The sequence below is a fragment of the Carassius auratus genome, unplaced genomic scaffold (genome assembly GCF_003368295.1).
Source record: "Carassius auratus strain Wakin unplaced genomic scaffold, ASM336829v1 scaf_tig00215261, whole genome shotgun sequence".
NCBI classification, from domain to species: domain Eukaryota; kingdom Metazoa; phylum Chordata; class Actinopteri; order Cypriniformes; family Cyprinidae; genus Carassius; species Carassius auratus.
The window spans coordinates 552973-577920 of record NW_020528011.1 but is presented as its reverse complement, the minus strand read 5'-3'; the positions used below and the strand labels follow the sequence as shown (position 1 = coordinate 577920).

At 37.1% G+C, this 24948-nt stretch overlaps 3 protein-coding genes across 4 annotated transcripts; 2 read left to right on the top strand and 1 right to left on the bottom strand.

The window, feature by feature from the left end:
• Nucleotides 1–97: 97 nt before the first annotated feature.
• Nucleotides 98–6800, bottom strand: LOC113094130 (WD repeat-containing protein 20). The gene is made up of 4 exons (XM_026259807.1): nucleotides 6440–6800; nucleotides 5607–5789; nucleotides 3562–4806; nucleotides 98–1094 (listed from the first exon to the last, which is right to left on the bottom strand). The coding sequence occupies exons 1-4, from the start codon at nucleotides 6695–6697 to the stop codon at nucleotides 1041–1043; spliced, it is 1740 nt and encodes a 579-aa protein (XP_026115592.1). The 5' UTR covers nucleotides 6698–6800; the 3' UTR covers nucleotides 98–1040.
• Nucleotides 6801–8549: 1749 nt separating this feature from the next.
• On the top strand, nucleotides 8550–13869 carry LOC113094108 (heat shock protein HSP 90-alpha 1). Of its 2 annotated transcripts, XM_026259778.1 has the most exons (11): nucleotides 8550–8773; nucleotides 9897–10049; nucleotides 10134–10500; nucleotides 10586–10719; nucleotides 10805–11104; nucleotides 11373–11538; nucleotides 11638–11828; nucleotides 11907–12054; nucleotides 12142–12410; nucleotides 12491–12824; nucleotides 13497–13869. In XM_026259778.1, exons 2-11 carry the CDS (start codon nucleotides 9897–9899, stop codon nucleotides 13604–13606), a joined length of 2172 nt encoding a protein of 723 aa, XP_026115563.1. In that variant the 5' UTR covers nucleotides 8550–8773; the 3' UTR covers nucleotides 13607–13869. The 2 variants fall into 2 exon arrangements, with proteins under 2 accessions (XP_026115563.1, XP_026115562.1); XM_026259777.1 differs by lacking the exon at nucleotides 8550–8773 and having other exon boundaries at nucleotides 9891–10049.
• A 179-nt stretch (nucleotides 13870–14048) lies between these two features.
• hsp90aa1.2 (heat shock protein 90, alpha (cytosolic), class A member 1, tandem duplicate 2) lies at nucleotides 14049–24948 on the top strand. The gene is made up of 11 exons (XM_026259776.1): nucleotides 14049–14208; nucleotides 15148–15297; nucleotides 17324–17690; nucleotides 18795–18928; nucleotides 19445–19759; nucleotides 20534–20699; nucleotides 20775–20965; nucleotides 22302–22449; nucleotides 22537–22805; nucleotides 24129–24462; nucleotides 24534–24948. Exons 2-11 carry the CDS (start codon nucleotides 15148–15150, stop codon nucleotides 24641–24643), a joined length of 2184 nt encoding a protein of 727 aa, XP_026115561.1. The 5' UTR covers nucleotides 14049–14208; the 3' UTR covers nucleotides 24644–24948.

Genomic DNA, 24948 nt, shown 5'->3' with positions numbered 1-24948 from the left:
ATCTGCACAGCACAAGGGTTAAATGAGTAATTTTATTAATAAACCAAACACACACACACACACACACAAAATCTGATAATGAAACACAAGCCAAAAATATTCTTAAGATCATTTTAATTTTATATATATATATAAATGCCTCTGTATTAGAAATACAACTGTTTTCAATTTTGTGTAATTATTATTTAAATCCATCATAAATCCGTAATTTACAAATTATTTACACATTGTTCAATAACCCGTTTCATTCGAAACAATATTAAAATAAATGCTCCCAAGTTCTCTTTAAGCTTTTACAGCATTTCCTGTACGACTCCAAACATTTGTAAAGCCATTTTCTTCTAATTATTTAGTGCAAACGATTTTTCACTCGTGAACAGAAGTATAAATAAAACATCAGCTTTTGTTCCAATGCAATTCTGAGAAAAACAGAGTTTCAACAATCAGTGCAAAACACCTGGACAGTTGTTTGTTCTGAGCTCAGAAATAGAGATTTCATGAAAGTGGAAGGAATGGACTGCGATTCTGTGAACGATATGGTAGTTATAAAACACATAACGAACCGAGAGGGAACAAAACTAATTACTGAAAACACAGAACATCAGTCCGACTCTCAAAACCGGCTGAGATCATCATATTTCACCCCAAATGACCACTGCTTTTCATTATTTTCATTACAATTACACACATTCTGAGTAGCTTATGTGAAAAACATTGTATGTACAGAATTGAAAACCATCCTGTTTGGACAGAATTCTTTTGCTTTTAATGAACCTCGGGATACTTTAAATACTATTAAGGTACTTACCGTTGTACTTCACTTTATATTGCATCACAGTAACAAGAATTAGGCTGAAAGTGTGTTTAATTGTCATGAAAATAATGCATAAGATCTTAACGGTCCTAAAAATAGACTTCATTTTGTTTATGCAAAATATTTTAGGGTGTAATATGATCTTGACAGGCTTCGGCGTGAATAATTAATGTGTGTTTATCAGCTAAAACATGATATAATGCGTCTGAAGGTCCAGTTGGAGCAGCTATACGACCGTCCCGCTGGGAGAGCCGTCTTGGTTTTGGGATGACAACAGACCCTAAAAGAAACAACAAAAAAAAGAAGAAAAAGTGAGTTTTTAAAAAGAATTATTAAAACTTTTATTCAGCAGTGATGCATTAAATTGATCAAAAGTGACAGTAAGGACATAATGTTTCTATTTCAAATAAACGCTGTTCTTTTGAACTTTCTATTCATCTGAAAAATAAAATGCATCACTGTTTCCACAAATATATATATTGATATCAACATTGATAATAATCCGAAATGTTTATTAGAATGATTTCTGAAGATCATGTGACACTGAAGACTGGAATAATTCAGCTGTGCATCACAGAAATAAATTACAGTTGAATATGTCTTAATGCTGGATTTGTGTCAGGTTTTGTCTTCTCCAGATGTTCACTGATGGACTGGAGTGCTGTGGATTATTGTGATGTTTTTATCAGCTGTTTGGACTCTCATTCTGACGGCACCCATTCACTGCAGAGCATCCACTGATGCAATGCTACATTTCTACAAAAATCATCTACATATCAAATAGAACATATTGCACTAGGTATGTAATTATTCAATCATCTCACGATTTGATTCACAATTTTTTTTTTTTTAACTAAGTGAGATTTAGGACAAATTATAAAATAAATGTGTCCTTTATTGCTTTGACAAAATGATGCATGTGTTTTTGTGAAACTTAAATATACTAATACAAATATAGCACTTGCATATTATTGCTCTTTTGTAGGTTTTGATCGCTTCTATTGTCTGCTAAATGACAAAGTGTAAATAAAATGTAAATGTGATTAAAATTAAATTAAAATGCTAAAACAAGCCCCAAATCAAATAAATAACAGAAATAGAATAAATATTTTCATATAAACAAACTAAGGCTTTGTCTGTGCTCTTTCAATTAAAAAAAAGAGGAAAGCACTGCATTTGAATCATGATCCAAACAAAGATGCTGCATTCATGCAACATGAGCAGTTTATAATCTAAATTAGATTTTATAATATCGAAATTTGACGCAAAAACAGAATGGTTTGACATTGTACCATATAGTTTTGTGAAACTATATGGAAAAAATTATCTTTATGAAACAGAAACAGCAGACGAGCTGAATGAGACGCAGATTCACTCTGTGCCAGCAGGTGGAGCCTAAAGCGTTTCCCTGGTTACCGCTGTAAACAAAGCACTTGTGAACACTGAGGCAGGTGGAGCCTAAAGCGTTTCCCTGGTTACCGCTGTAAACAAAGCACTTGTGAACACTGCGGCAGGTGGAGCCTAAAGCGTTTCCCTGGTTACCGCTGTAAACAAAGCACTTGTGAACACTGCGGCAGGTGGAGCCTAAAGCGTTTCCCTGGTTACCGCTGTAAACAAAGCACTTGTGAACACTGAGGCAGGTGGAGCCTAAAGCGTTTCCCTGGTTACCGCTGTAAACAAAGCACTTGTGAACACTGCTGCAGGTGGAGCCTAAAGCGTTTCCCTGGTTACCGCTGTAAACAAAGCACTTGTGAACACTGCGGCAGGTGGAGCCTAAAGCGTTTCCCTGGTTACCGCTGTAAACAAAGCACTTGTGAACACTGCGGCAGGTGGAGCCTAAAGCGTTTCCCTGGTTACCGCTGTAAACAAAGCACTTGTGAACACTGAGGCAGGTGGAGCCTAAAGCGTTTCCCTGGTTACCGCTGTAAACAAAGCACTTGTGAACACTGCGGCAGGTGGAGCCTAAAGCGTTTCCCTGGTTACCGCTGTAAACAAAGCACTTGTGAACACTGCTGCAGGTGGAGCCTAAAGCGTTTCCCTGGTTACCGCTGTAAACAAAGCACTTGTGAACACTGCGGCAGGTGGAGCCTAAAGCGTTTCCCTGGTTACCGCTGTAAACAAAGCACTTGTGAACACTGCGGCAGGTGGAGCCTAAAGCGTTTCCCTGGTTACCGCTGTAAACAAAGCACTTGTGAACACTGAGGCAGGTGGAGCCTAAAGCGTTTCCCTGGTTACCGCTGTAAACAAAGCACTTGTGAACACTGCGGCAGGTGGAGCCTAAAGCGTTTCCCTGGTTACCGCTGTAAACAAAGCACTTGTGAACACTGCAGCAGGTGGAGCCTAAAGCGTTTCCCTGGTTACCGCTGTAAACAAAGCACTTGTGAACACTGAGGCAGGTGGAGCCTAAAGCGTTTCCCTGGTTACCGCTGTAAACAAAGCACTTGTGAACACTGCGGCAGGTGGAGCCTAAAGCGTTTCCCTGGTTACCGCTGCAAACAAAGCAGTGCTGCACTGTGAACTTTAATAAGCTTTAGAAGAAAAGAAAAAAATACCATCTAAGCTTTTCTAAAGACAGTAAGTTCCCTTCACACATGCGTTCATATAAACTCCTACCCCTAGATGAATTGTGATTTGTTCAGCATCTCAACCGATTTGAATCATCACATATTTGAATAGATTTTCAACTGGCTTGTGGTTAATTGTCACATACATCACACACTAAACTCAACCCAGAAGTCGCTACTCACCACTTTTCCAGGCCGTGCCCACGTGCAAACGAATCCCTCCTGGCAGGCAGTGACCAAACAGTCCTCGAGGAAAATCAACACTGTGAGTCTCTCGTGGGCGATTTTCTTACAAACCAGCGGCTCCAGAAGAGGGATTTCCTCCATGCGCGGACACGAAGTAATTCCCGGCATCTTCGCGACATCCGTTTTAGCCACTCTCGCACCAATAATCTGGTTGACCTTGTCGCTGCTCTTGTTGCTGATGAAGCTTATGCTGTGATTGCGTTTGTGCTCCTTTTCCTGATTCCGCTCCTTGCGCACTTCGTGCAAAGCTAACGTCGCGAATTTGCTAACCCCTGTCGCGATCAAAGCACTGTCTACGATGCTGGCTGGTTTGTTGCTGTTTGGGCTGGTGCCTGTCGAGTGCTGCAAACTATTTGAGTGCGGTAACGAAGAGTTCGCGCTATTGTTTCCATTAGCGCCGGTTTCCCCGCTCATTGCGTTCGTTAGAGTCCTTGTTCTGGATAACGGAAACAAAACATCTTCTGTAAGGTCCCATAAGCATAGCTGAGTGTCCTGACCGACCGAGCCAAACCGATAAGTCACGCTACCATTCGTAGAATTTTGCTTGGATAGTCCAGATTGAGCGCTATTCGCCCGTTCGCGATTTCCGTTGAATTGTGCATCGTCATGGAAGTCTTCGTCGCTTCCACTAAACTCCGCCTGCGCTTTGCAATCCTGAACGCTAGTGATGCAATGATCAAACGCAACAACGCTCACCCACGATTTGTGCCCTCGTCCGCGAGCGACGACCCTGGCGTCCGAAAACGACCAGACCGTAACGAGATCGTCTTCCCCGCCTGTTACGATGAATCGTCCGTCGGGGCTCCAGCAAACACACAGGAGCCCACCGAAGTAGCTTTTCATTGTGCCTCGCAACTCTGTCGCGTCAAAGCTGAAGACGCGAAGGAATCCATCCTGACTGACACAGGCCAGAAACTTTCCATCAGGTGAAAAAGCAAATTCGTTAACCGCGCCTTCGCCCACCGTCCAGCGGAGGAGAGGATTGCGGGCTGATTTGCTCTTGCTGGTGTGAACGGCGTAGCTCTCGCCCTGCTTCAGGAGCTGGTAATGCGGCGGAGTCGTTCCACAGGTGTGCTCCACATTGTACAGGTACAAACATCCGCTGCTGTGAGCCACCAGGAACAGGTGCTCTGAACCCGGGACCCACTTTAAACACGTCACCGCCGACTTATCAATTAGTCTCTGTTAAAACAGAAACAAAGAGAGACAGAATTACAAAAGATGCAAAAAAGGTCCAAAATTCACGATTCAAATGTTGTTGCAAACTAAACATAAACAATAAATAAAAATCTTTATGGTTCGAAAATATATATAATTTTCTAAATATAAAATATTATTAATCTATTCATTTTACTTAATACTGAATTTTTTTTAAATATATATATGACAAAGATCAAATTTTGAATTTTAACATGAATGCCTTTAATCACATTATTATTATTTGTTTGTTTTTTTACTGTGACTTAATGGTCACAAAATGTATTTAATTCTTTGATGTAAATATAATTTATTTTATTTATTCATTTTATTTAATATCTCAAATTTTATGTGTATTTCGTTTTAGAATTTATGCAAAGATGATACAATTTAACAAAATAAGATAAAAGTCTTAAATCACTTTTTTTTAACACTCTTTATGTGTAGCTCAAATCCCTGACTTCTCAACAAGTTAAATTTGTTGTTGCAAAAAGTTAAATAATGATACAAAATAATGGTCCTAAAAGAGATTTCTTAATGTAAAATATAATTCATTTATTTAAAAAAAACAAAAAAACATTTAATTGTATCAGAAAGACAACAAAACGTATCTTCCTTAACATAAAAACCTTAAAACACTTAATTTGGTTTTTAACGTAATTTTTCAATAAAAAAACAAAAACAAAGATCTGATCTAGTCCCGATCACTGACTTTAAAAGTAGGTTAAAACTGTTTAGGTTTAATCTCAAATAAAGAAGTCACTAGAATGGAGTTCAGGACTCACGTCTTCATTAAAAAGTTTGCTGGTTTCCTTTTTGATGGGGTCAATGAGCTGTACTTGCCCTGCAGAGAAACCCACGAGCAGCGCGACGCTCTCCGCTGTGGCGGTCAGAGCATTGGAGTCGTGACACATGGGAAGCGTTCCCTTATACATCCGCTTGTCTACAGGTTTGCTCAAGTCAGTGGCCTGGTGACATCAGAAATAAGCAGCAATTATATATATTCACATGCATGATGTTAGGCTAAAGAATGCATGATTTAGCAATTAAAGATCTCAAATTAATGCACGCACACATCTGCATCTGAATCAGGTAATGCACAACATATTCTGGGCTGCACTTGTATGCATTTAAAATTATTTGCAAATGATGCTGTAAACACAATTTATGGAATAATATTATTCAGGACCCATTGCAACATCATGCAACAGGTTACCCACCCAAAACCCGATGCATTCGCTAAAATTAAGCAAATAAATAATCTACGTTTTAAACCTGTGTTTATATAATTTCCACATAATGCAAAAGTTTGCAACAGAATGCAAGCCCCGTACATCACGCATAACTTTAGTTCTGTTCCAAAACAATGACTACAAACTATGTTCTGGATTGCATCTGTATTTAAACATCATGCAACGGGTTTAACGCGTACATAACTCTGGATCTGCAGGAGGTTTGGATTGCATTTACATACAAACTAGAGTTGTAAACATTACATACACACAGTGCGCACTTGACCAATGCACACTTATTTTTGCACATGCATCTGTCAGTTTTATTGGCATAAACTATTTTAAAGCTGACGAAAGAGTCCCAGCAGCTGTCACCAAGCCGTTACCTTTCTGACGCCTTTATAAATGTAAAAGTAAAGCTCCCGGCCCACATTGAAACAGATTCTCTCGCCGTTACCGGACTGATCGTTCACGTTCACGAACGAGACTTTCACCGGGTTCGAGCCCTGCGAGTTGAAGGGCACGCGGTTCGGTCGGCTGTACTCGGAGTTCGGCAGGAGTTTATAGACGCCCTCCCGTGTGCTGAACTGAGTTTTAATTTCGTTCGCCTCCTTTCCGCCTCCGTCCGCCGCCATCTTCCACATTAGTATTCATTCCGCCTCGTGCACGAGCATGCGCGCGCCCCTTCTCCTGACAGCGCTGCGCATTCACGCGATTTAGATGAGATGTTAAATCATGGTTTTGAAAATTTGGCAAATAAATATACAGCAAAGGATACAGAAGAAAGACAGCTGTTTTATCTTTGCATTATACAAAAAATAATATATATATATTTGGCCAGATTTGTTTATTTATTTATTTAGGCCTGTTTAGTTATTTAGTTTTGCCGTAGTTGCTGATTTTTTCATGATTAATGATGCATATTAAAATTTTTAACATTAACATAAGCCAAAAATAAATAAATAATAATAATCCGAATATAATGCATTTCATTGTCAATAAAAAATAAAATAAAAAAAAGCCGATTTATGCTTATTTTCCCACTTCTGTGTAGATGTGACATTTACACTAAACATGAAAAATAAAATACATCAACTGTACCTTATAAAAGCGATTTTGTAAAGTATTAATACATAATAATACATACGGATACATAAAGTTAAGCAGCGGTGAACGTCACGTAACGTAATTAATATTCATGACGCACAACGTCTGGTGAGTTTATCAGAGTGTGTGCTTCATGAAGCGCCTGTGAAACACACTGTACTTGTCTAATGGAAGGAAAGTGCTGGAAAACAGTGCAGTGCCTCCTCTGGTCAGAAAACAACTGCAGATAAAAAACACAAATCAGCACATCCACATACTACTGGGCCCAAAACAAGTCATTTTAATGTTTAGATCAAGAAACTGAAAGAAATCTGCAAAAATATATTTTTGGTTGTTATTGTTTGGATCTCCACTGAAAATAAACGTGAGATACCACACTTATAATTTACTTCTAATTATATGCAGCTAATATTTTACATAATCGTTCAAACTGATCCATAATAGGCCGAAATTTTCTTTTTTCACAATTGGTGTTCATTTTTTTCTTTTTTTTTTAAGCATTTATTTCTCTTTTTTTTAGAATCTTGGTAACCAAACAGTTGCTAGACACTGAATTCCATTCAAATGTTATTTCCACACAATGGATGTCAATGGCTACCATCAATTGTTTGGTTTATTTATTTATTTATTTAACCAGGCAAGTTAATTTAAAACCAGTTCTTTTGTCAGTAACAGACTCCTGAGAACATATATATTACAATACATAAAACACATTAAAGAAAAGAATCAGTTAAAACACTTACAGGTCGAGATCAGAGCACTAGTCATTTTTCTAATGCACATACTGGAATATTTGTCTCTAGTTTCTATAACATTCATATCACAATCCAAACATTTGGGGCAGCAAATTACCAACCATAACTAGTTTTGTTTCTAAGGATAGTCAAGGAAATATAATTAGATGATAGTTGCATTAAAATGAGGTTTTGAGCAGCAAACATTCTCCTTTTGTGCTCAACAGAAGAATGAAACTCACACAGGTTTGTAGAATTTTTATTGTAGGGTTAGGGTTATTTTTTTGCATGAAAACCAATGGGTGTCATTGACTCACAACACAACTGGGCCATAATTGCAACACAAGGAGGTTAAGGAAGGAATGCACTAGAATGCATGGGAACCGTCATCTCACAGGTGGCTTGTGTGAATTCTGCCACCTCAATTCAAAGCCTGTGATATTTTGCAATCTTTCGCTGATGCAGCCAATGAGCATTGGAGATTTGCGGCGCATGTGACACCCAGAACGTTCTGGCCTTGATTGACAGACACCTCTTGTGGCTCCCTGCCCCAAAAAGGACAAGAGGGGTATATGGTAGTGGGCTCATCTCGCCTGGTCTCGCACACACGGCCCGCCGGTCTTACTTTAGCTCTCTATCACCCCTCCTTACTCTAGAGCACATTCCTTCTGGAACGTTCTCAACAGAGGTTTCGAGAACATTTGCTCACAAGTATATAAAGAGTGTAGAAGGCCCGATGCTCGGCAGATAACGCGAAAGCAGCGACGAGAAGTCAACGCAAGACAGAGACAAAAACCCAAAGCAAACGTCAGTGGAGTAGATCTCCATACGCCAGAAGACTTTTTGCACAGACGTTTTCTACAGAAGACAATCATCAAGGTAAGATGAAAAAAACTCAATTTATTAAATTTGTGGTTTGCACTGCTTTTAAAAAATTTTTAATTTAAAACCGTCAAATTTAATTTAAAAGTGCATTTCAAAATGTGTTAAAATTGTATCGGAGCATAGAAACATTTGAATGGCATTGATAGTAAATATTTTATTTCTTTATTTATTTGCATTTTCTCAGTTTTATAACAGCTAGATATTTCTAACATTTTCATTACAATCATAATAAAGCCAAAAAAATATAAGCACATTAAATGTGTTTCATACAGAATCTTAGAGCACATGTCTGCCGGCTCTAGACAGATGGGGCTTTTCAGACAATTTGTTAAATCAGAGTAACTCAAAATATGATGCTAAAAATGAGAATAGGTCATATAACATTAGTAAAACCTCCCAAAATGTGGTATAAAGGACACTTTAGGTGGCATGACTGCAGCATTTGCCTTCTGTGACACGTGACGCTCCTTCCCCGTTTATATTGGTAGTGACAGGTGCTAGACATGTGCTGTTGATTCAATGGGATCAGCTGTTGCTTTTTATCATTCATTTAAAGTTTAAAGGCTTTTGGCCAGAGATAAAAGCTTTTTACTTGGAAAAACGGACAATATATAACAGTATTTTATTTTATTTTATTTGTTCAAATATATCTGTAATTTGAACAGGATTATTGTAGTTAACTAAAATACAATCTATTAAATAAAAAATTTAAAAATTCCAAGGAAACAAATCATGAATGAATAAATGCTTCATATGCATATTTTAAAACAACAAAAATGAATAAAAACACATAACAAAATTACTAAACTTTAACTAAAGAAAGCACATGAAAAACTAAAATATATATATAACAGTGATTTTGACAAAGTACCAAAGTCAATATTTGTATTTTTTCATTTGTTTATTAACAACATAAACATAAAATTATTTATGTAAATCAGAGGAATATAAAACAAGTAAAAATATCAATAATCATTTAAAACATTAATATTTAGTAAGAATTACTAAAGGACAGATATAAATATATTTAAATCAAATTAATTAAATGGAATATATTAATGCTTTATATTCTAGAATCCTTATTTATAATAATCCTGATTATGTATCTTTTATGCAGATGCCCGAGAACGCCACACAGCCCACGATGGAGGAGGAAGCAGAAACCTTCGCCTTCCAGGCTGAGATCGCTCAGCTCATGTCTCTCATCATCAACACTTTCTATTCCAACAAAGAGATCTTCCTCAGGGAGCTCATCTCCAACTCTTCAGATGTAAGTCAGTCAGTGCGTTCTCCATTTGTGTACCAACTCTTGTTCCAAAAATGCACAATAACACAATGCATATCTTCAAAATAGGCATTGGACAAGATCAGATATGAGAGCTTGACAGACCCAAGCAAACTCGACTCATGCAAGGACCTGAAGATTGAACTCATCCCCGATCAGAAAGAGCGCACGCTTACAGTCATCGACACCGGCATCGGCATGACCAAAGCTGACCTCATCAACAACCTGGGAACCATCGCCAAATCCGGCACCAAGGCCTTCATGGAGGCTCTGCAGGCCGGAGCGGACATCTCCATGATCGGTCAGTTCGGAGTGGGCTTCTATTCCGCCTACTTAGTGGCCGAGAAGGTCACGGTCATCACCAAACACAACGATGACGAGCAGTACATCTGGGAATCTGCAGCTGGTGGATCCTTCACAGTGAAGCCAGACTACGGTATGAGCCTTAATAAGTGTTCATTGTTTTTTTTTGTCTATAAAAGGACTGGAACTTGACTTATGCATTTGCTTTGGAATTACAGGTCCATCCATTGGACGTGGCACCAAAGTCATTCTCCACCTTAAAGAGGATCAATCCGAATATGTTGAGGAGAAGAGGATCAAGGAAGTCGTGAAGAAGCACTCTCAGTTCATCGGTTACCCCATTACGCTCTTCGTAAGTCCTTGTACTTTGGTACAAGTACTGCAAACCTTGCTTCCTCTCCACTTGAACAAATAAACCATTGATTTTCATCTTGCAGGTTGAGAAACAGAGAGAGAAAGAGGTTGACCTTGAAGAAGGAGAAAAGGAGGAGGAGGTGGCGGCAGGCGATGAGAAAGACAAACCCAAGATTGAGGACTTGGGCGCCGATGAAGATGAAGACACCAAAGATGGTCAGAACAAGAGGAAGAAGAAGGTCAAGGAAAAGTACATTGACGCTCAGGAGCTCAACAAGACCAAGCCCCTGTGGACCCGTAACCCTGATGACATCACTAACGAGGAGTACGGCGAGTTCTACAAGAGTCTGAGCAACGACTGGGAGGACCACCAGGCTGTTAAGGTTGGTAGGAATATTGAGTCAGAAATGGATGGAGATCTTATTGAGTAGACTAGATGATTAAACCACCAATCATCTTGTTTTTAAACCACCATTTTTATTGGTTAAACCACAAATCCTTTTGTTTTTAAATCACCAATCGTTTTGTTGGCAAACCACCAATTATTTTGCTTTTAAACCACCAATTTTCTTTTTGTTAAACCACCAATCATTTTGTTATTAAACCACCAATTGTTTTGCTTTTAAACCACCAATCGTCTTGTTGTTGCAGCACTTCTCAGTTGAGGGCCAATTGGAGTTCCGCGCTCTATTGTTTGTACCCAGAAGAGCCTCTTTTGACCTGTTTGAGAACAAGAAAAAGAGAAACAACATCAAGCTGTACGTGCGCAGGGTCTTTATCATGGACAACTGCGAGGAGCTCATTCCAGAATACCTCAGTAAGTGTCTTCATTTGCAAACAATTCCTAGAAATTATACATGTGATAACAATTTGACTTGTGAGTTTGGATGTAAACGAGTTCAACTTTCTTCACCAGACTTCATTAAGGGTGTTGTGGACTCTGAGGATCTGCCGCTCAACATCTCCAGAGAGATGCTTCAGCAGAGCAAGATCCTGAAAGTCATCCGCAAGAACCTGGTCAAGAAGTGTCTGGAGCTCTTCATCGAACTCTCTGAGGACAAAGACAACTACAAGAAGTTCTACGAGCAGTTCTCCAAGAACATCAAGGTGTGTTCAAGTTTTGAGAAGTTATTGAAAATCACATTTATCATACTTCCAGGCTAAAATGGCTTTTCCCAATTGCAGCTGGGCATCCATGAAGACTCCCAGAACAGGAAGAAACTCTCAGAGCTGCTTCGCTATTACACATCATCTTCTGGAGACGAGATGGTGTCCCTCAAGGACTATGTGTCTCGCATGAAGGACAGTCAGAAGCACATCTACTACATCACTGGTTAGTAGTAAGAACATTTATTTAAACATTATTTTAACACACAGTTCTTTTTCTTATAAACCTTGCTCTTCTTCTTCTTCTCCAAAGGTGAGACTAAAGATCAGGTGGCCAACTCTGCTTTTGTGGAGCGTCTGCGTAAAGCCGGTCTGGAGGTGATCTACATGATCGAGCCCATCGATGAATACTGCGTCCAGCAGCTGAAGGAATACGATGGCAAGAACCTGGTTTCAGTGACCAAAGAGGGTCTGGAGCTGCCCGAGGACGAGGAGGAGAAGAAGAAGCAGGAAGATTTAAAGGCCAAATATGAGAACTTATGCAAGATCATGAAAGACATCCTGGACAAAAAGATTGAGAAGGTATGAGCCGTTAGCATGCGAGACTTTGGTTTTGAAGTGCACACCCTTCAGAGCCATTAAAGGATACTGTGTCCAAACAGGTGACCGTCTCAAACCGTCTGGTGGCTTCGCCCTGCTGTATCGTCACAAGCACCTACGGATGGACGGCCAACATGGAGAGGATCATGAAGTCTCAGGCCTTGAGGGATAACTCCACCATGGGCTACATGACCGCTAAAAAGCACCTAGAGATCAACCCCGTCCATCCCATCGTCGAGACCCTCAGAGACAAAGCAGAAGCTGACAAGAACGACAAGGCCGTGAAAGACTTGGTGATCCTGCTGTTCGAAACCGCTCTGCTTTCCTCCGGCTTCACTCTGGAAGACCCACAAACACACGCCAACCGCATCTACAGGATGATCAAACTTGGTCTGGGTAAGTTGGATGACAATAAAAATGGTTATTGGTAACGCCCATCAAAAACTCTTACTCTTAATAATTAGTTCATCATTGGCATCTATGACTTTTAACATCAATGGAGCCTTTCCAATGCATAGTGGGGTGGAAATAGCATAAAAATGTTCTTCACACTTATTTAATATGGTTTTTTGAAGAAGGATCCACTAAAACATGTTGGTCAACCATTAGAGTCTTAAAAATAAAGGGTTATTATTGGCTTCGATGTGTCTGCGAAGAACCTTTAACATCACTAACAACAGCGCTAAAGGTTTTTTTATTAATGGAAAAAGATTATTTAGATTATTAAAAGGTTTTTGACATCAATAAAAATAGTTATTTTAAGAACCATCTACTAAAACATACTGGTCCACCATTAGACTCTTAAAAATAAAGGGTCATTATGGTTCCACGAAGAACTTGAAACATCCATGGAACTTTTACATTACACAGAAGCGCTCTTTATAGTTTAAAAAAAATCCTTAAGATTATAAAATGGTTCTTTACACTAATACAAAAATTTTTATTTTGAGAACCGTTCAATGAAAGGTTCTAGGGGAACCAAAATGGTTCCTCTATGGCCTTTATTTTCAAGGGTGTAGTCTTCATTGGAGAACATGACTTGATTATATTAAATCTCTTCTCTTTCAGGCATTGATGACGATGACTCTGCTGTAGAAGACATTGCTCAGCCCGCAGAAGAAGATATGCCAGTTCTAGAGGGTGACGATGACAGTTCTAGAATGGAGGAAGTCGACTAAAGGGTTTTAGTGTACATAGCACTAAATTGTTAATGTGTTTAATTTATTGTTTTTGTAATAAAAAAAAAAACAATCTCCACATCCCAAAGTGAACGTTAACAAGCCAATTAAATTTATCGTAATGTTTTTTGTGTGTGTGTAGTTACTGTACCAGAAAATTGAATTTTCTGTGGTTTTCTAATATAAGCTTCTTTTTTTTTGACCTTTTTTTTTGTAAAACTGACTTGAAAGTTTTTAATAAATTACTACTGATATAAATCTGATCTGGAGTCAGTCTTTATTTCTTCCGTTTTCGCAAGAGCTCTAGAAATTTCATCTCCCTCAGTCTTGGCCCCGCCCCATTTAACGGTTGAAATGGAGAATGCGAATGATTGACAGCCAAGCCCCTCCCCCTGCGCCCATAGGAAAGCACTGAGAAGATTCGAGAGATTTCCAGAGCGTCCGCGTTCTCGAACTCTCCCGTCAGGACGTATAAAAGCGCGCCACCGGCGTAACGCACGCAATAAGAGGATCTCTCAAATCTCAGTGACAGCTGAGGAGAAAACTCTCACAGGCTTAACGGGGAATCGCTTCATCTAAATCACTCCAATAAACCACTCAAGGTAAGAATATAGACCCAGAATAACATCCCAGTTCATCATCATTCAACTTATTTGCCATTTCACGCAAATACTGTGATGATATTCGACGTTTATTCGCGCCTTATTAATTCGCCAACGTTTTTAACGGTTTTGATGCTATTAAGTTAACGTGTATCTTAACAAATGCGAAGTGTTTTACACACTTAAGTTGATGTAAGTATATTTAAATGGACGTATTTCTAGCGTTAAATGCAAACGTTACCGTAAAAAAGTCCTCAGACCATCAGGAGTTGATCAGTTTTAACCTAACATCACCTCAGAGAGATAAAACAAGGCTTTTACAAGATCCTCGATCAATAAAGATGCTTAAGAACGCATTCGAGCACAGCAGACGTCATTATTACACATGAATGGTTATCTTAAAAGTGCATTTTAGATACAGGATTTGTATGCATGCGTATTAATGACTTAAGTTATGCTTAATAAGTTTAACAGAATGCATAAGTGTCTTTAATGACTGAATTAGTTGCATGTGATCTAAAGCTCATGTTAATGCATGTACGTTAAGTTACTGCAGAGAGTTTGGTATTTTCTAGAACCTTGTAATAGCACGTTTAGAACTGCAGGAGGCGCTAGAGTTCGTACAAGCTGTTCCAGAACCACGAACAATCTCTTCAGCTTCATATCTATCTATCTATCTATCTATCTATCTATCTATCTATCTATCTATCTATCTATCTATCTATCTATCTATCTCATTAACGCAACCCTATTGCAATTGAACTACACCATGCTTTGAGTCCTTAACTAGCTTATGAAGGTTATATAGTGATGCATACTACATTAATAAGCCAAATGCATGTTGAACACTAATGCATATTAACTCCGATACTTGCTTTGATGCGACCGCACACTCGTCAAATATTATGTATATGATATATTTGTGTTTGCCATACACAGATGCCAGAGGCACATGATCATCCGATGGAGGAGGAAACGGAGACCTTCGCCTTCCAGGCTGAGATCGCTCAGCTCATGTCTCTCATCATCAACACTTTCTATTCCAACAAAGAGATCTTCCTCAGGGAGCTCATCTCCAACTCTTCAGATGTGCGTAACTGTGTAATACATGACTGAGTTATAGTGTAGTAAGTAGCATCGTAATAATAAACAAACGGCAACATCAACAACACCGTGACAAATCTAATTTGCTGTAAACTTTTCACGACTTGATTTATTATAAATAATTCGAAATATAAAGTAACTTAAACAAGCATGTAGCCTTAATTTAGTAAACACTTTGCATATTGTTTTTGTACTTCAAAGCTACATTGTTATTATAACTGGCTCTAGCTGTGTAGTTTATTAACAAAGCAATAAGCATGTTACTAACAATACAACAAACTGCTTTTTGAACTAATGCAAACTTATAAGTGCATCCTTAAGATATTTCTTAATTTTTTAGGGGTTTACACCTAAGCAATTTTGCATACTGAAAAAAAAAAATGCTTAGGCTTGATGCATTTTTTATTTTTAAATTAATTGTTATTTTTATTACTGGTTACATTACACTTCAAAGCATGTAACAGAAGGTGTTTTTAAAAATAACACTATCAATTAATATTTTTTAAATCATATAATATTTGCAAAAAAAATGTCATGTAGGTTTCAAGTATTTTTCAAATAAGTAGTTCTTCATAAAAATTTTGTATTTTATTTTATTATTTTTTTTCATGACCGATTTTTAAATAGTCGTCTTAAAAATGTTATTAAAACATGATTCAATTGACTTATTTTCTTTATTAACCCTCTCGTTAAAGACTATTCTATTCTCAACATGATGTACATGTCAAACAAATCACTTGTTAAATATCTTTGCAGAAAAGATGCATGAGCTAAATCTTGTACAAACTTGTCTTTTGTGTTATATGTTCAGAAATAATAGGCTACAATGAAAATGCTTCGAATAAATCCTCAACAGTCAATGCAATTTAATTTCAAAGTGAATGCTTTTATACACAGAATCCAAAAATGTTACATTTCTAAACTAAATCTGAATCTTTGGGGGGGGGAATCGATTCACAATTTAATTATTTAAATGCTTCCTCTACATCATTTTTTACTAATGGTTTTGTATATTACAAACAGTTATTAAAATGTTCTGCACAGAATAAGGTATAAAATATACTTTATAGTTTCTGTACTGTAATAAAAGTTATTTATTGTGTTTATTGTCTTAATGTTTCATCAGTTATTTCTGCTTTTATTCAGATTAGCTGTAGATGACACGTCTTCGAGCGCGAGATCACTTTCAGTTTAATCTCGTTTTCATGTAATAAAATGCGCTGAATCACTATAGAAATCACGATTCTTATCGGAATACTGTCTGAAATCAAAGATCCACGATTCAAAAATCATGTTTCGAGATCGATGTATATACATGGTCAGGGTTTGTAATCGATGCATCGATAAAACAAGTGAATCGTTACACCTCTATAAACGACTGCAACAAATTATAGTTACTATTAAATTTTAAAAAATGGCATGTAGCCTTTTAAGTGAGCTATACCTCCGTAATGACATGCAAACAGCAAAACAAAAAGATGCACGGTGCAAAGAAGTATTACAGTGCTTTTAAAAATATGAACGCAAATTAATAATAAGAATTAAAAGATGTAAAGCATTTTGCCTTCAAGTAGTTTTTCATTAAAAGAATCAAGAATAGTCGGTAATAAGATATTAATAATAAAATGCATATTACATTTTATGTCTTTTAAAAGCTTTTAATATGTGACTCTAGAGCACAAACCCAGTCATAAGAGTCTTATATTCTGAACTTTCTGAATAAATCATCTCTCCATTGATGGTCTGAGATATGATTATTTGAAAATCTGCAAAGAAATATTGAGAAAATCATCTTTAAAGTTATTCAAATGAAGTTCTTAGCAATGCATATTATGAATCAAAAATTAAGTTTTGATATTTACAGTAGAAATTGACAAAATATCTTTACTTAATATTTTCATGATTTTTGGCATAAGAGAGAAATTAACGATGTATTGTTTTCTATTGCTACAAATATATCCTAAGCAACCAAATTTAATAAACCAAATGAAATATTATTACCTTCCACCAGGCTCTGGATAAAATCCGCTATGAGAGTCTCACAGACCCGAGCAAGCTGGACTCAGGAAAAGACCTTAAAATCGAAATCATTCCCAACAAACAAGAGCGCACGCTGACCCTCATCGACACGGGCATCGGCATGACCAAAGCTGACCTCATCAACAACCTGGGAACCATCGCCAAATCCGGCACCAAGGCCTTCATGGAGGCTCTGCAGGCCGGAGCGGACATCTCCATGATCGGTCAGTTCGGAGTGGGCTTCTATTCCGCCTACTTAGTGGCCGAGAAGGTCACGGTCATCACCAAACACAACGATGACGAGCAGTACGCCTGGGAGTCGTCCGCTGGAGGATCCTTCACCGTTAAAGTGGACAACTGTGAGTCTCGTTTGATTTAAGAAAGTCAAAATGGCAAAAAACTCGATTCGAATTTTGTGCTTTTGTAATTTAAAGGGGGGAAAAAGTTTTGTCTTCTCTCCTGAGGCCACAAGAGGGCGCATCGAGCAAAATATCACTAATGCACATTTATTCAAAGCTATAAAATAACAGGAATGTCTTTGGAGGAAAAAAAGTGCATAATGTTTAAAATAGTGTGCATTAAAATGTAATTTATTTCTGTGATGCTCTGCTGTATTTTCAGCATCATTCCTCCAGTCTTCAGTGTCACATGATCTTCAGAAATCACGAAAATATTCAGATTTTTTTTTACAGTTTTGCTGCTTTATATATATATATTTTTTTTTTGGAACCCGTGATACTTTTTAAAGGATTCTTTGATGTATAGAAAGTAAAAAAAAAAATAGCATTTATTTAAAATGGAAATCTTTTCTAACAATATACTCTACTGCTCAAAAGTTTGGGGTCAGTAAATTTTTATTTTTATTTTCTTTCTTTCTTTTTTTGAAGGAAATTAAAACATTTATTCAGCAAGGATGTGTTAAATTGATAAGATGAGATTTTAATTGTTAGAAAAGACTTATATTTTGACTAAGTGCTGTTCTTTTTAACTTTTTATTCATCAAAGAATCCTGAAAAGATATTTGGCAGCACAGAACTGATAATTATAATAATAATTCATCATATTATTCTGATTTCTGAAGATCATGTGACACTGAAGACTGGAGGAATGATGCTGAAAATACAGATTTGATCACAGAAATAAATTATATTTTAAAGGATATTTAAACAGAAACCATTATTTCATATTGTAATAACATTTTGCAAATTAAATATTTTTTTTCCTGTATTTTTGATCACAAAGAGTACTTAAAAACATGAGATGCAGTGGAATGAAAAAAAAACAACAGGCATAAAGTCTCAATGTTTTTGCCTTCGAATGTGGATTTTTATAAAAAAAACTGACGAATATTCGAAATTCAGATATCTTTGGCCAGCCCTAGTTTGATGTAGTGACAGATTGTGGTTGAGATGCTGAATGTGAGCCGTGCCTGAGGTTTACGAGAGATGTTTGTCTCTCTGCAGCCGAACCGATCGGTCGAGGAACGAAGGTGATCCTGCATCTGAAGGAGGATCAGACGGAGTACATCGAAGAGCGACGGATCAAAGAGATCGTCAAGAAGCACTCGCAGTTCATCGGATACCCCATCACACTCTTCGTAAGTCCCCAAACAACCTAAACCTACCCATAAAGCCTTCCCTGACTTAACCAACCAACCATCAGGTTATTATTTCAGTAGTTCGGCAGTTTACACTTCTCATGTTTAGTGACGATATGTAGCTAACAAAATAAATTTATCTTTTATTTAAATGTACTAATTAATTATTTCTTACGTTTTTTTTTTTTTATTAAATATAAGAAATACTGTAAAAAAATTGTTAATAGATTAACGATACGTTAACTCGAGGTAATTTTTTTATTAAATATTAAAAATAATTAAAAATATATATAGTTAAAAGATTAACGATAAATGAACTTCAGTTAATATTTTGGTAATTTAATTAATAATATATTTACACTTCTCTGATGTTGAATAATTACATTAAATATACCTTTCTTAATTATTTTTTAATTAAATATTACACATTTACAAAAAATAACACCAAGTCTTCCAGTAATATAAGCAGTGCTTCACGCCTTTGTTTTACTGATGAACGCGTCTCGTTGGTTTCAGGTCGAGAAGGAGCGAGACAAAGAGGTGAGCGACGACGAGGCGGAGGAAGAGGAGAAGGAGGAGAAGAAGGAGGAAGAGAAGGACGAGGACAAGCCCGAGATCGAAGACGTGGGCTCCGACGACGAGGACCACGATGACAAGAGCTCGGACAAGAAGAAGAAGAAGAAGAAGATCAAGGAGAAGTACATCGACCAGGAGGAGCTGAACAAGACCAAGCCCCTGTGGACACGTAACCCTGATGACATCACTAACGAGGAGTACGGCGAATTCTACAAGAGTCTGACCAACGACTGGGAGGACCACCTGGCCGTCAAGGTGACTGACCACACCTAACCGGTCAAACCGGTCGAACACTGGCCATTTACTGTCAGATACACACACACACACACACACACACACACACACACACACACAGAGACAGAGACACACACACAGAGACACACACACACACAGAGAGAGACACACACACACAGAGACCGAGACACACACACACAAACACACACATGAATATATATATAATAGTGCTATTAAGCGATTAATTGCATCCAGAATTTTTTTTTACATAATATATGTGTATACTATATTTATTATGTGTATATAAATGTATAAATACACAAGCATGCATGTATATATTTCAGAAAATAAATGATATGCATATAAATATAGACATGTAAATATTTTCAAATATATACTGAACGTGTGTTTGTGTGTGTATATGATAGATATACACAGCACGCATTGATATCATGATCACATACAAAATAAGTTTTTGTTTGCATAATATATATCACATAATTAATGTAATTATGTAAAAATTGAATCTGTGTGTGTGCGTTTATTTGCATGTATTATATACATTTATATATATGCATTCTCTAAACCCATTCAATCAGATTACAGTTTAAATTACATCAAGCGTGCAATATTTTTATTTCTTAAAAAGCTAAGTCTATGCAACACGAGGAGGTCATGTGACCTTGTGACACGCTACTGATCAAAGTGTTAGTTTCTCATTGCACTGTGTGTGTCATGTTCTGTGAAGTATTAAGCTGATGTGTGTGTGTGTGTGTGTGTGTGTGTGTGTGGCAGCACTTCTCTGTGGAGGGTCAGCTGGAGTTCCGCGCGCTGCTCTTTGTTCCTCGCAGAGCTCCCTTCGATCTGTTCGAGAACAAGAAGAAGAAGAACAACATCAAGCTGTACGTGCGCAGGGTCTTCATCATGGACAACTGTGACGAGCTCATCCCAGAATACCTCAGTAAGTGTCTGAATCCAGGAGGAGGTATCTCCCAGGAGCCTCAGAGCCTAATGTGATCTCTGTCTCCTTCACCAGACTTCATTAAGGGTGTTGTGGACTCTGAGGATCTGCCGCTCAACATCTCCAGAGAGATGCTTCAGCAGAGCAAGATCCTGAAGGTCATCCGCAAGAACCTGGTCAAGAAGTGTCTGGAGCTCTTCACCGAACTCTCCGAGGACAAAGACAACTACAAGAAATACTACGAGCAGTTCTCCAAGAACATCAAGGTGTCATAGCGCTTTATTGTTAGAGCACTTTATACAAAACTGATTGATTCCAGGCAGCTCCACAGGAATGAAACAGATCACTTATACTACAATAATAAGAGAAGATATCGGACAATATCTGTCTGAGATACAACTATTAGAAATCTGGAATCTGAGGGAGCAAAAACATCGAAATATTGAGAAAATCATCTTTAAAGTTGTTAATCAAACATTACGTTTTGATATTTACAGTAGGAAACTTACTAAATATCTTGATGGAACATGATCTTTACTTTAACTAATTTTAACTAATTTTTAACTAATAACTAATTTTTGGCATAAAAGAAAAGTCAATAATTTTGACCCATACAATGTATTTATTTCTGTTGTTTCCCCAGAGACTTTTTCTTGAACATTAAGTCCCAAAATCTTGATACACTTTAATTGCATTTTTATTTATTTATTTGTCTATTTAGAACGTTTTTTTTTTTTTTGGCTGTAAATTCTTATTAATTTAGACAATTTATACTCTGAAAAATAATATAAATATATAAAATACGTGGATTTGTCTTATTTAGCTTTTTTATTTTCTATTAATTATTTTAAATTAAGCTGTATATTCTTATTAATTATAGTCAATTTAGTCAATTTATACTCTGAAAATAATATAAATATATAAAATATGTGTATTTGTCTTATTAACTTTTTTTTTTTTTAGGCCATTAATTAAGTCAATTTAATCTTAAAAATGTGCAACCTTACAAATAGTAACTAAAAAAGCAAAATATAAACAATATTTAAAATCATTCAGTTTAATTATCAATTCTGTTAGTTAGTGTATATATATAGCTTTTTATTATTTTTTTATCAAAATTTGAATCGTCTTAATTCGATATCTATTTAGATTTTTATTATTTAATAAAATACTTTAATTATAATAAAATAATTTAATATACTTTTTTCATGTTTCAATTATTATTTAATTTTTTTTTAAATCAATTTTAATGATGTCTTAACTGGATATTTATTTCGATTTTCTCACTATTATTATTTTGTCACTTCAGTTTAAAAAATGTTATGTTTAAAGTCCCAGTTTATACTGTGCACAATTATTATGCATGCAAAATAATATTTAGAAAAGATTTAGTTTCTATTAAATTATCACTCTCTATTGTACTCAACCCTTCTTCCACCAAAAAAAAAAGCACATTGTTAGAGAAAGGTAAAAATATAAGACAGTTAATTTCTAGTTTCATTCTCGTCCGATAGTATAATATATTAATTGTATTTTAGATGATTAATTGAATCAGTCTTTTAACTGAACAGTCAGTGATATCTGTGTTTTCCCGCCACACAGCTGGGCATCCATGAAGACTCCCAGAACAGGAAGAAACTCTCAGAGCTGCTCCGCTATTACACATCATCTTCTGGAGACGAGATGGTGTCCCTCAAAGACTACGTGACTCGCATGAAGGACAGTCAGAAGCACATCTACTACATCACTGGTACAGACACACTGAGCTCTCCATGCTCTGCACATCACTGTATTCATGACTGTAACTCACGCTTGCTCTTCTTCTTCTTCTCCAAAGGTGAGACTAAAGATCAGGTGGCCAACTCTGCTTTTGTGGAGCGTCTGCGTAAAGCCGGTCTGGAGGTGATCTACATGATCGAGCCCATCGATGAATACTGCGTCCAGCAGCTGAAGGAGTTCGAGGGAAAGAACCTGGTGTCGGTGACCAAAGAGGGTCTGGAGCTGCCCGAGGACGAGGAGGAGAAGAAGAAGCAGGAGGAGAAGAAGGCCACATTTGAGAACCTGTGCAAGATCATGAAAGACATCCTGGAGAAGAAAGTGGAGAAGGTACAGACCAACCTCAAGCTCACAAATATGAACCGACGTCTTAAAATAGTGGCTTTGCATAGAGTCATGTTTAAAAACCAATTCATATTATAGATATGTGAAATTATATGTGGATATGTTTAGTTTATTGCACATTTATTTTTCTTCACCTTGTAGTACTGTGATATATGTGTATATCGTATTTTCCGGACTATAAGTCACACTTTTTTTTGTCATAGTTTGGCTGGTCCTGTGACTTATTTATCAACATAACCGTCTCCAGCCGCCAGAGGGCGCTCTATGCTGCTCAGTTCTCCTGTAGTCTACACTGAAGACATAGAGCGCCCTCTGGTGGCTGGAGACGGTAATGTTTTCTCTTGGTTCTTGGGTCTAAATAAATGTGACTTTTAGTCCAGTGCAACTTAATGTTTTTTTCCTTGTCATGACGTATTTTGGGACTGATGCGACTTATAGTCAGAAAAATACGGTATATATAATTTATTTATATGCTACAGGAGTATAATTTATCATTTTATTTTAATTGCGTTTTTAATTATTTGTCTTATCTATTTAGAATTTTATTTTATTTTTGGCTGTAAAGTCTTATTACTATAGTCAATATATTCTTTGAAAAATAATATAAATATATTAAATAAAAGGATTTGTCTTAACTTTTTTTTTTAGGCTGTATATTCTTATTAATATATTCAATTTAGTCAATTTATAGTCGAAAAATTATATAAAATATTATGGGGATTTGTCTTATTTGTCTTTATTTTTTTTATTTTTTTTTTAGGCTGCATATTCTTATTAATATAGTCAATATATGCTTTGAAAATTTTCTGTGGAAAATGTTTAATTCTTTGCAATTTAAATTCTATTACATTTTAATAATTATAGTGCTGTACTGTTAGCTGTACTATTTACTTAATTTAACTCCATTTTATCAAATTTTTATTATGTATCTATTCAGTTAAATCTGACATAATTGCACTCTGTGCCTAAAATTGTAAAAGTTGCCATGTATAAACCCCTAATATAATTAGGGTGAAAAATTAATATAATAAAATGCATACAAATATTTTTGGGGAAATATTTAGTTTCAATTACATTGCACTGTGATATTATAGTTTTAACCGTACACTACTGTTGTAATTTTATATTTATTCAATCTAATCTGAATTGATCAAATCTTACAAAATTTCCACGTGTCTCTAAAATGTAAACGGCAGCTATATATTTTCACGTTTTAGTAGTTAAATTGATTTTCTGGTTTGGAATCCCCTGAATGCATTACAGTGGTGCATCTACACATTGCTAACGCTGTGTTGATCTGTGTGTCAGGTGACCGTCTCGAACCGTCTGGTGGCTTCTCCCTGCTGCATCGTCACAAGCACCTACGGCTGGACGGCAAACATGGAGCGGATCATGAAGGCCCAGGCTCTGAGGGATAACTCCACCATGGGCTACATGGCAGCCAAGAAGCACCTGGAGATCAACCCCGATCACCCCATCGTCCAGACGCTCCGCCAGAAAGCAGAAGCCGACAAGAACGACAAATCAGTGAAGGATCTGGTGATCCTGCTGTTCGAGACGGCTCTGCTCTCCTCGGGCTTCACGCTGGACGACCCACAGACACACTCCAACCGCATCTACAGGATGATCAAACTGGGCTTAGGTGCGTCTGAGAACTCAAACACAGCAGATTGCATTTCCCAAACCAGCATCTAAACCAGGTTTGTGTTTCAGGCATCGACGAGGACGACGTGTGCACAGAAGAGCCGAGCTCGGCCCCCGTCGAGGACATGCCTGCGCTGGAGGGAGACGAGGACGCGTCCCGCATGGAGGAGGTCGACTGAGGGACGACCCTGAGCCCTTCGTGTTTGTAGCTCTGTAAAAAGATTATTGTTCAGATTATTGATTACTCTTGTTGTTCTTGACCACATCACAGTTCCTGTTCATTTCAGTTTGGTTGATAAAGCTTTCGGAAACATCTCGTCATCCCACATTCCCTTTATTGTGTATATATACATATAATCATTTTTTTTATGCACTGTTTTGTATTTATTGGTTGACATTCCAGCTTTGATTTTGAGTGTTTAAGGGACACTGATGCTGTATTATTGACATGACGGGATCCTGAAATAAAGCTTACCATATCAGA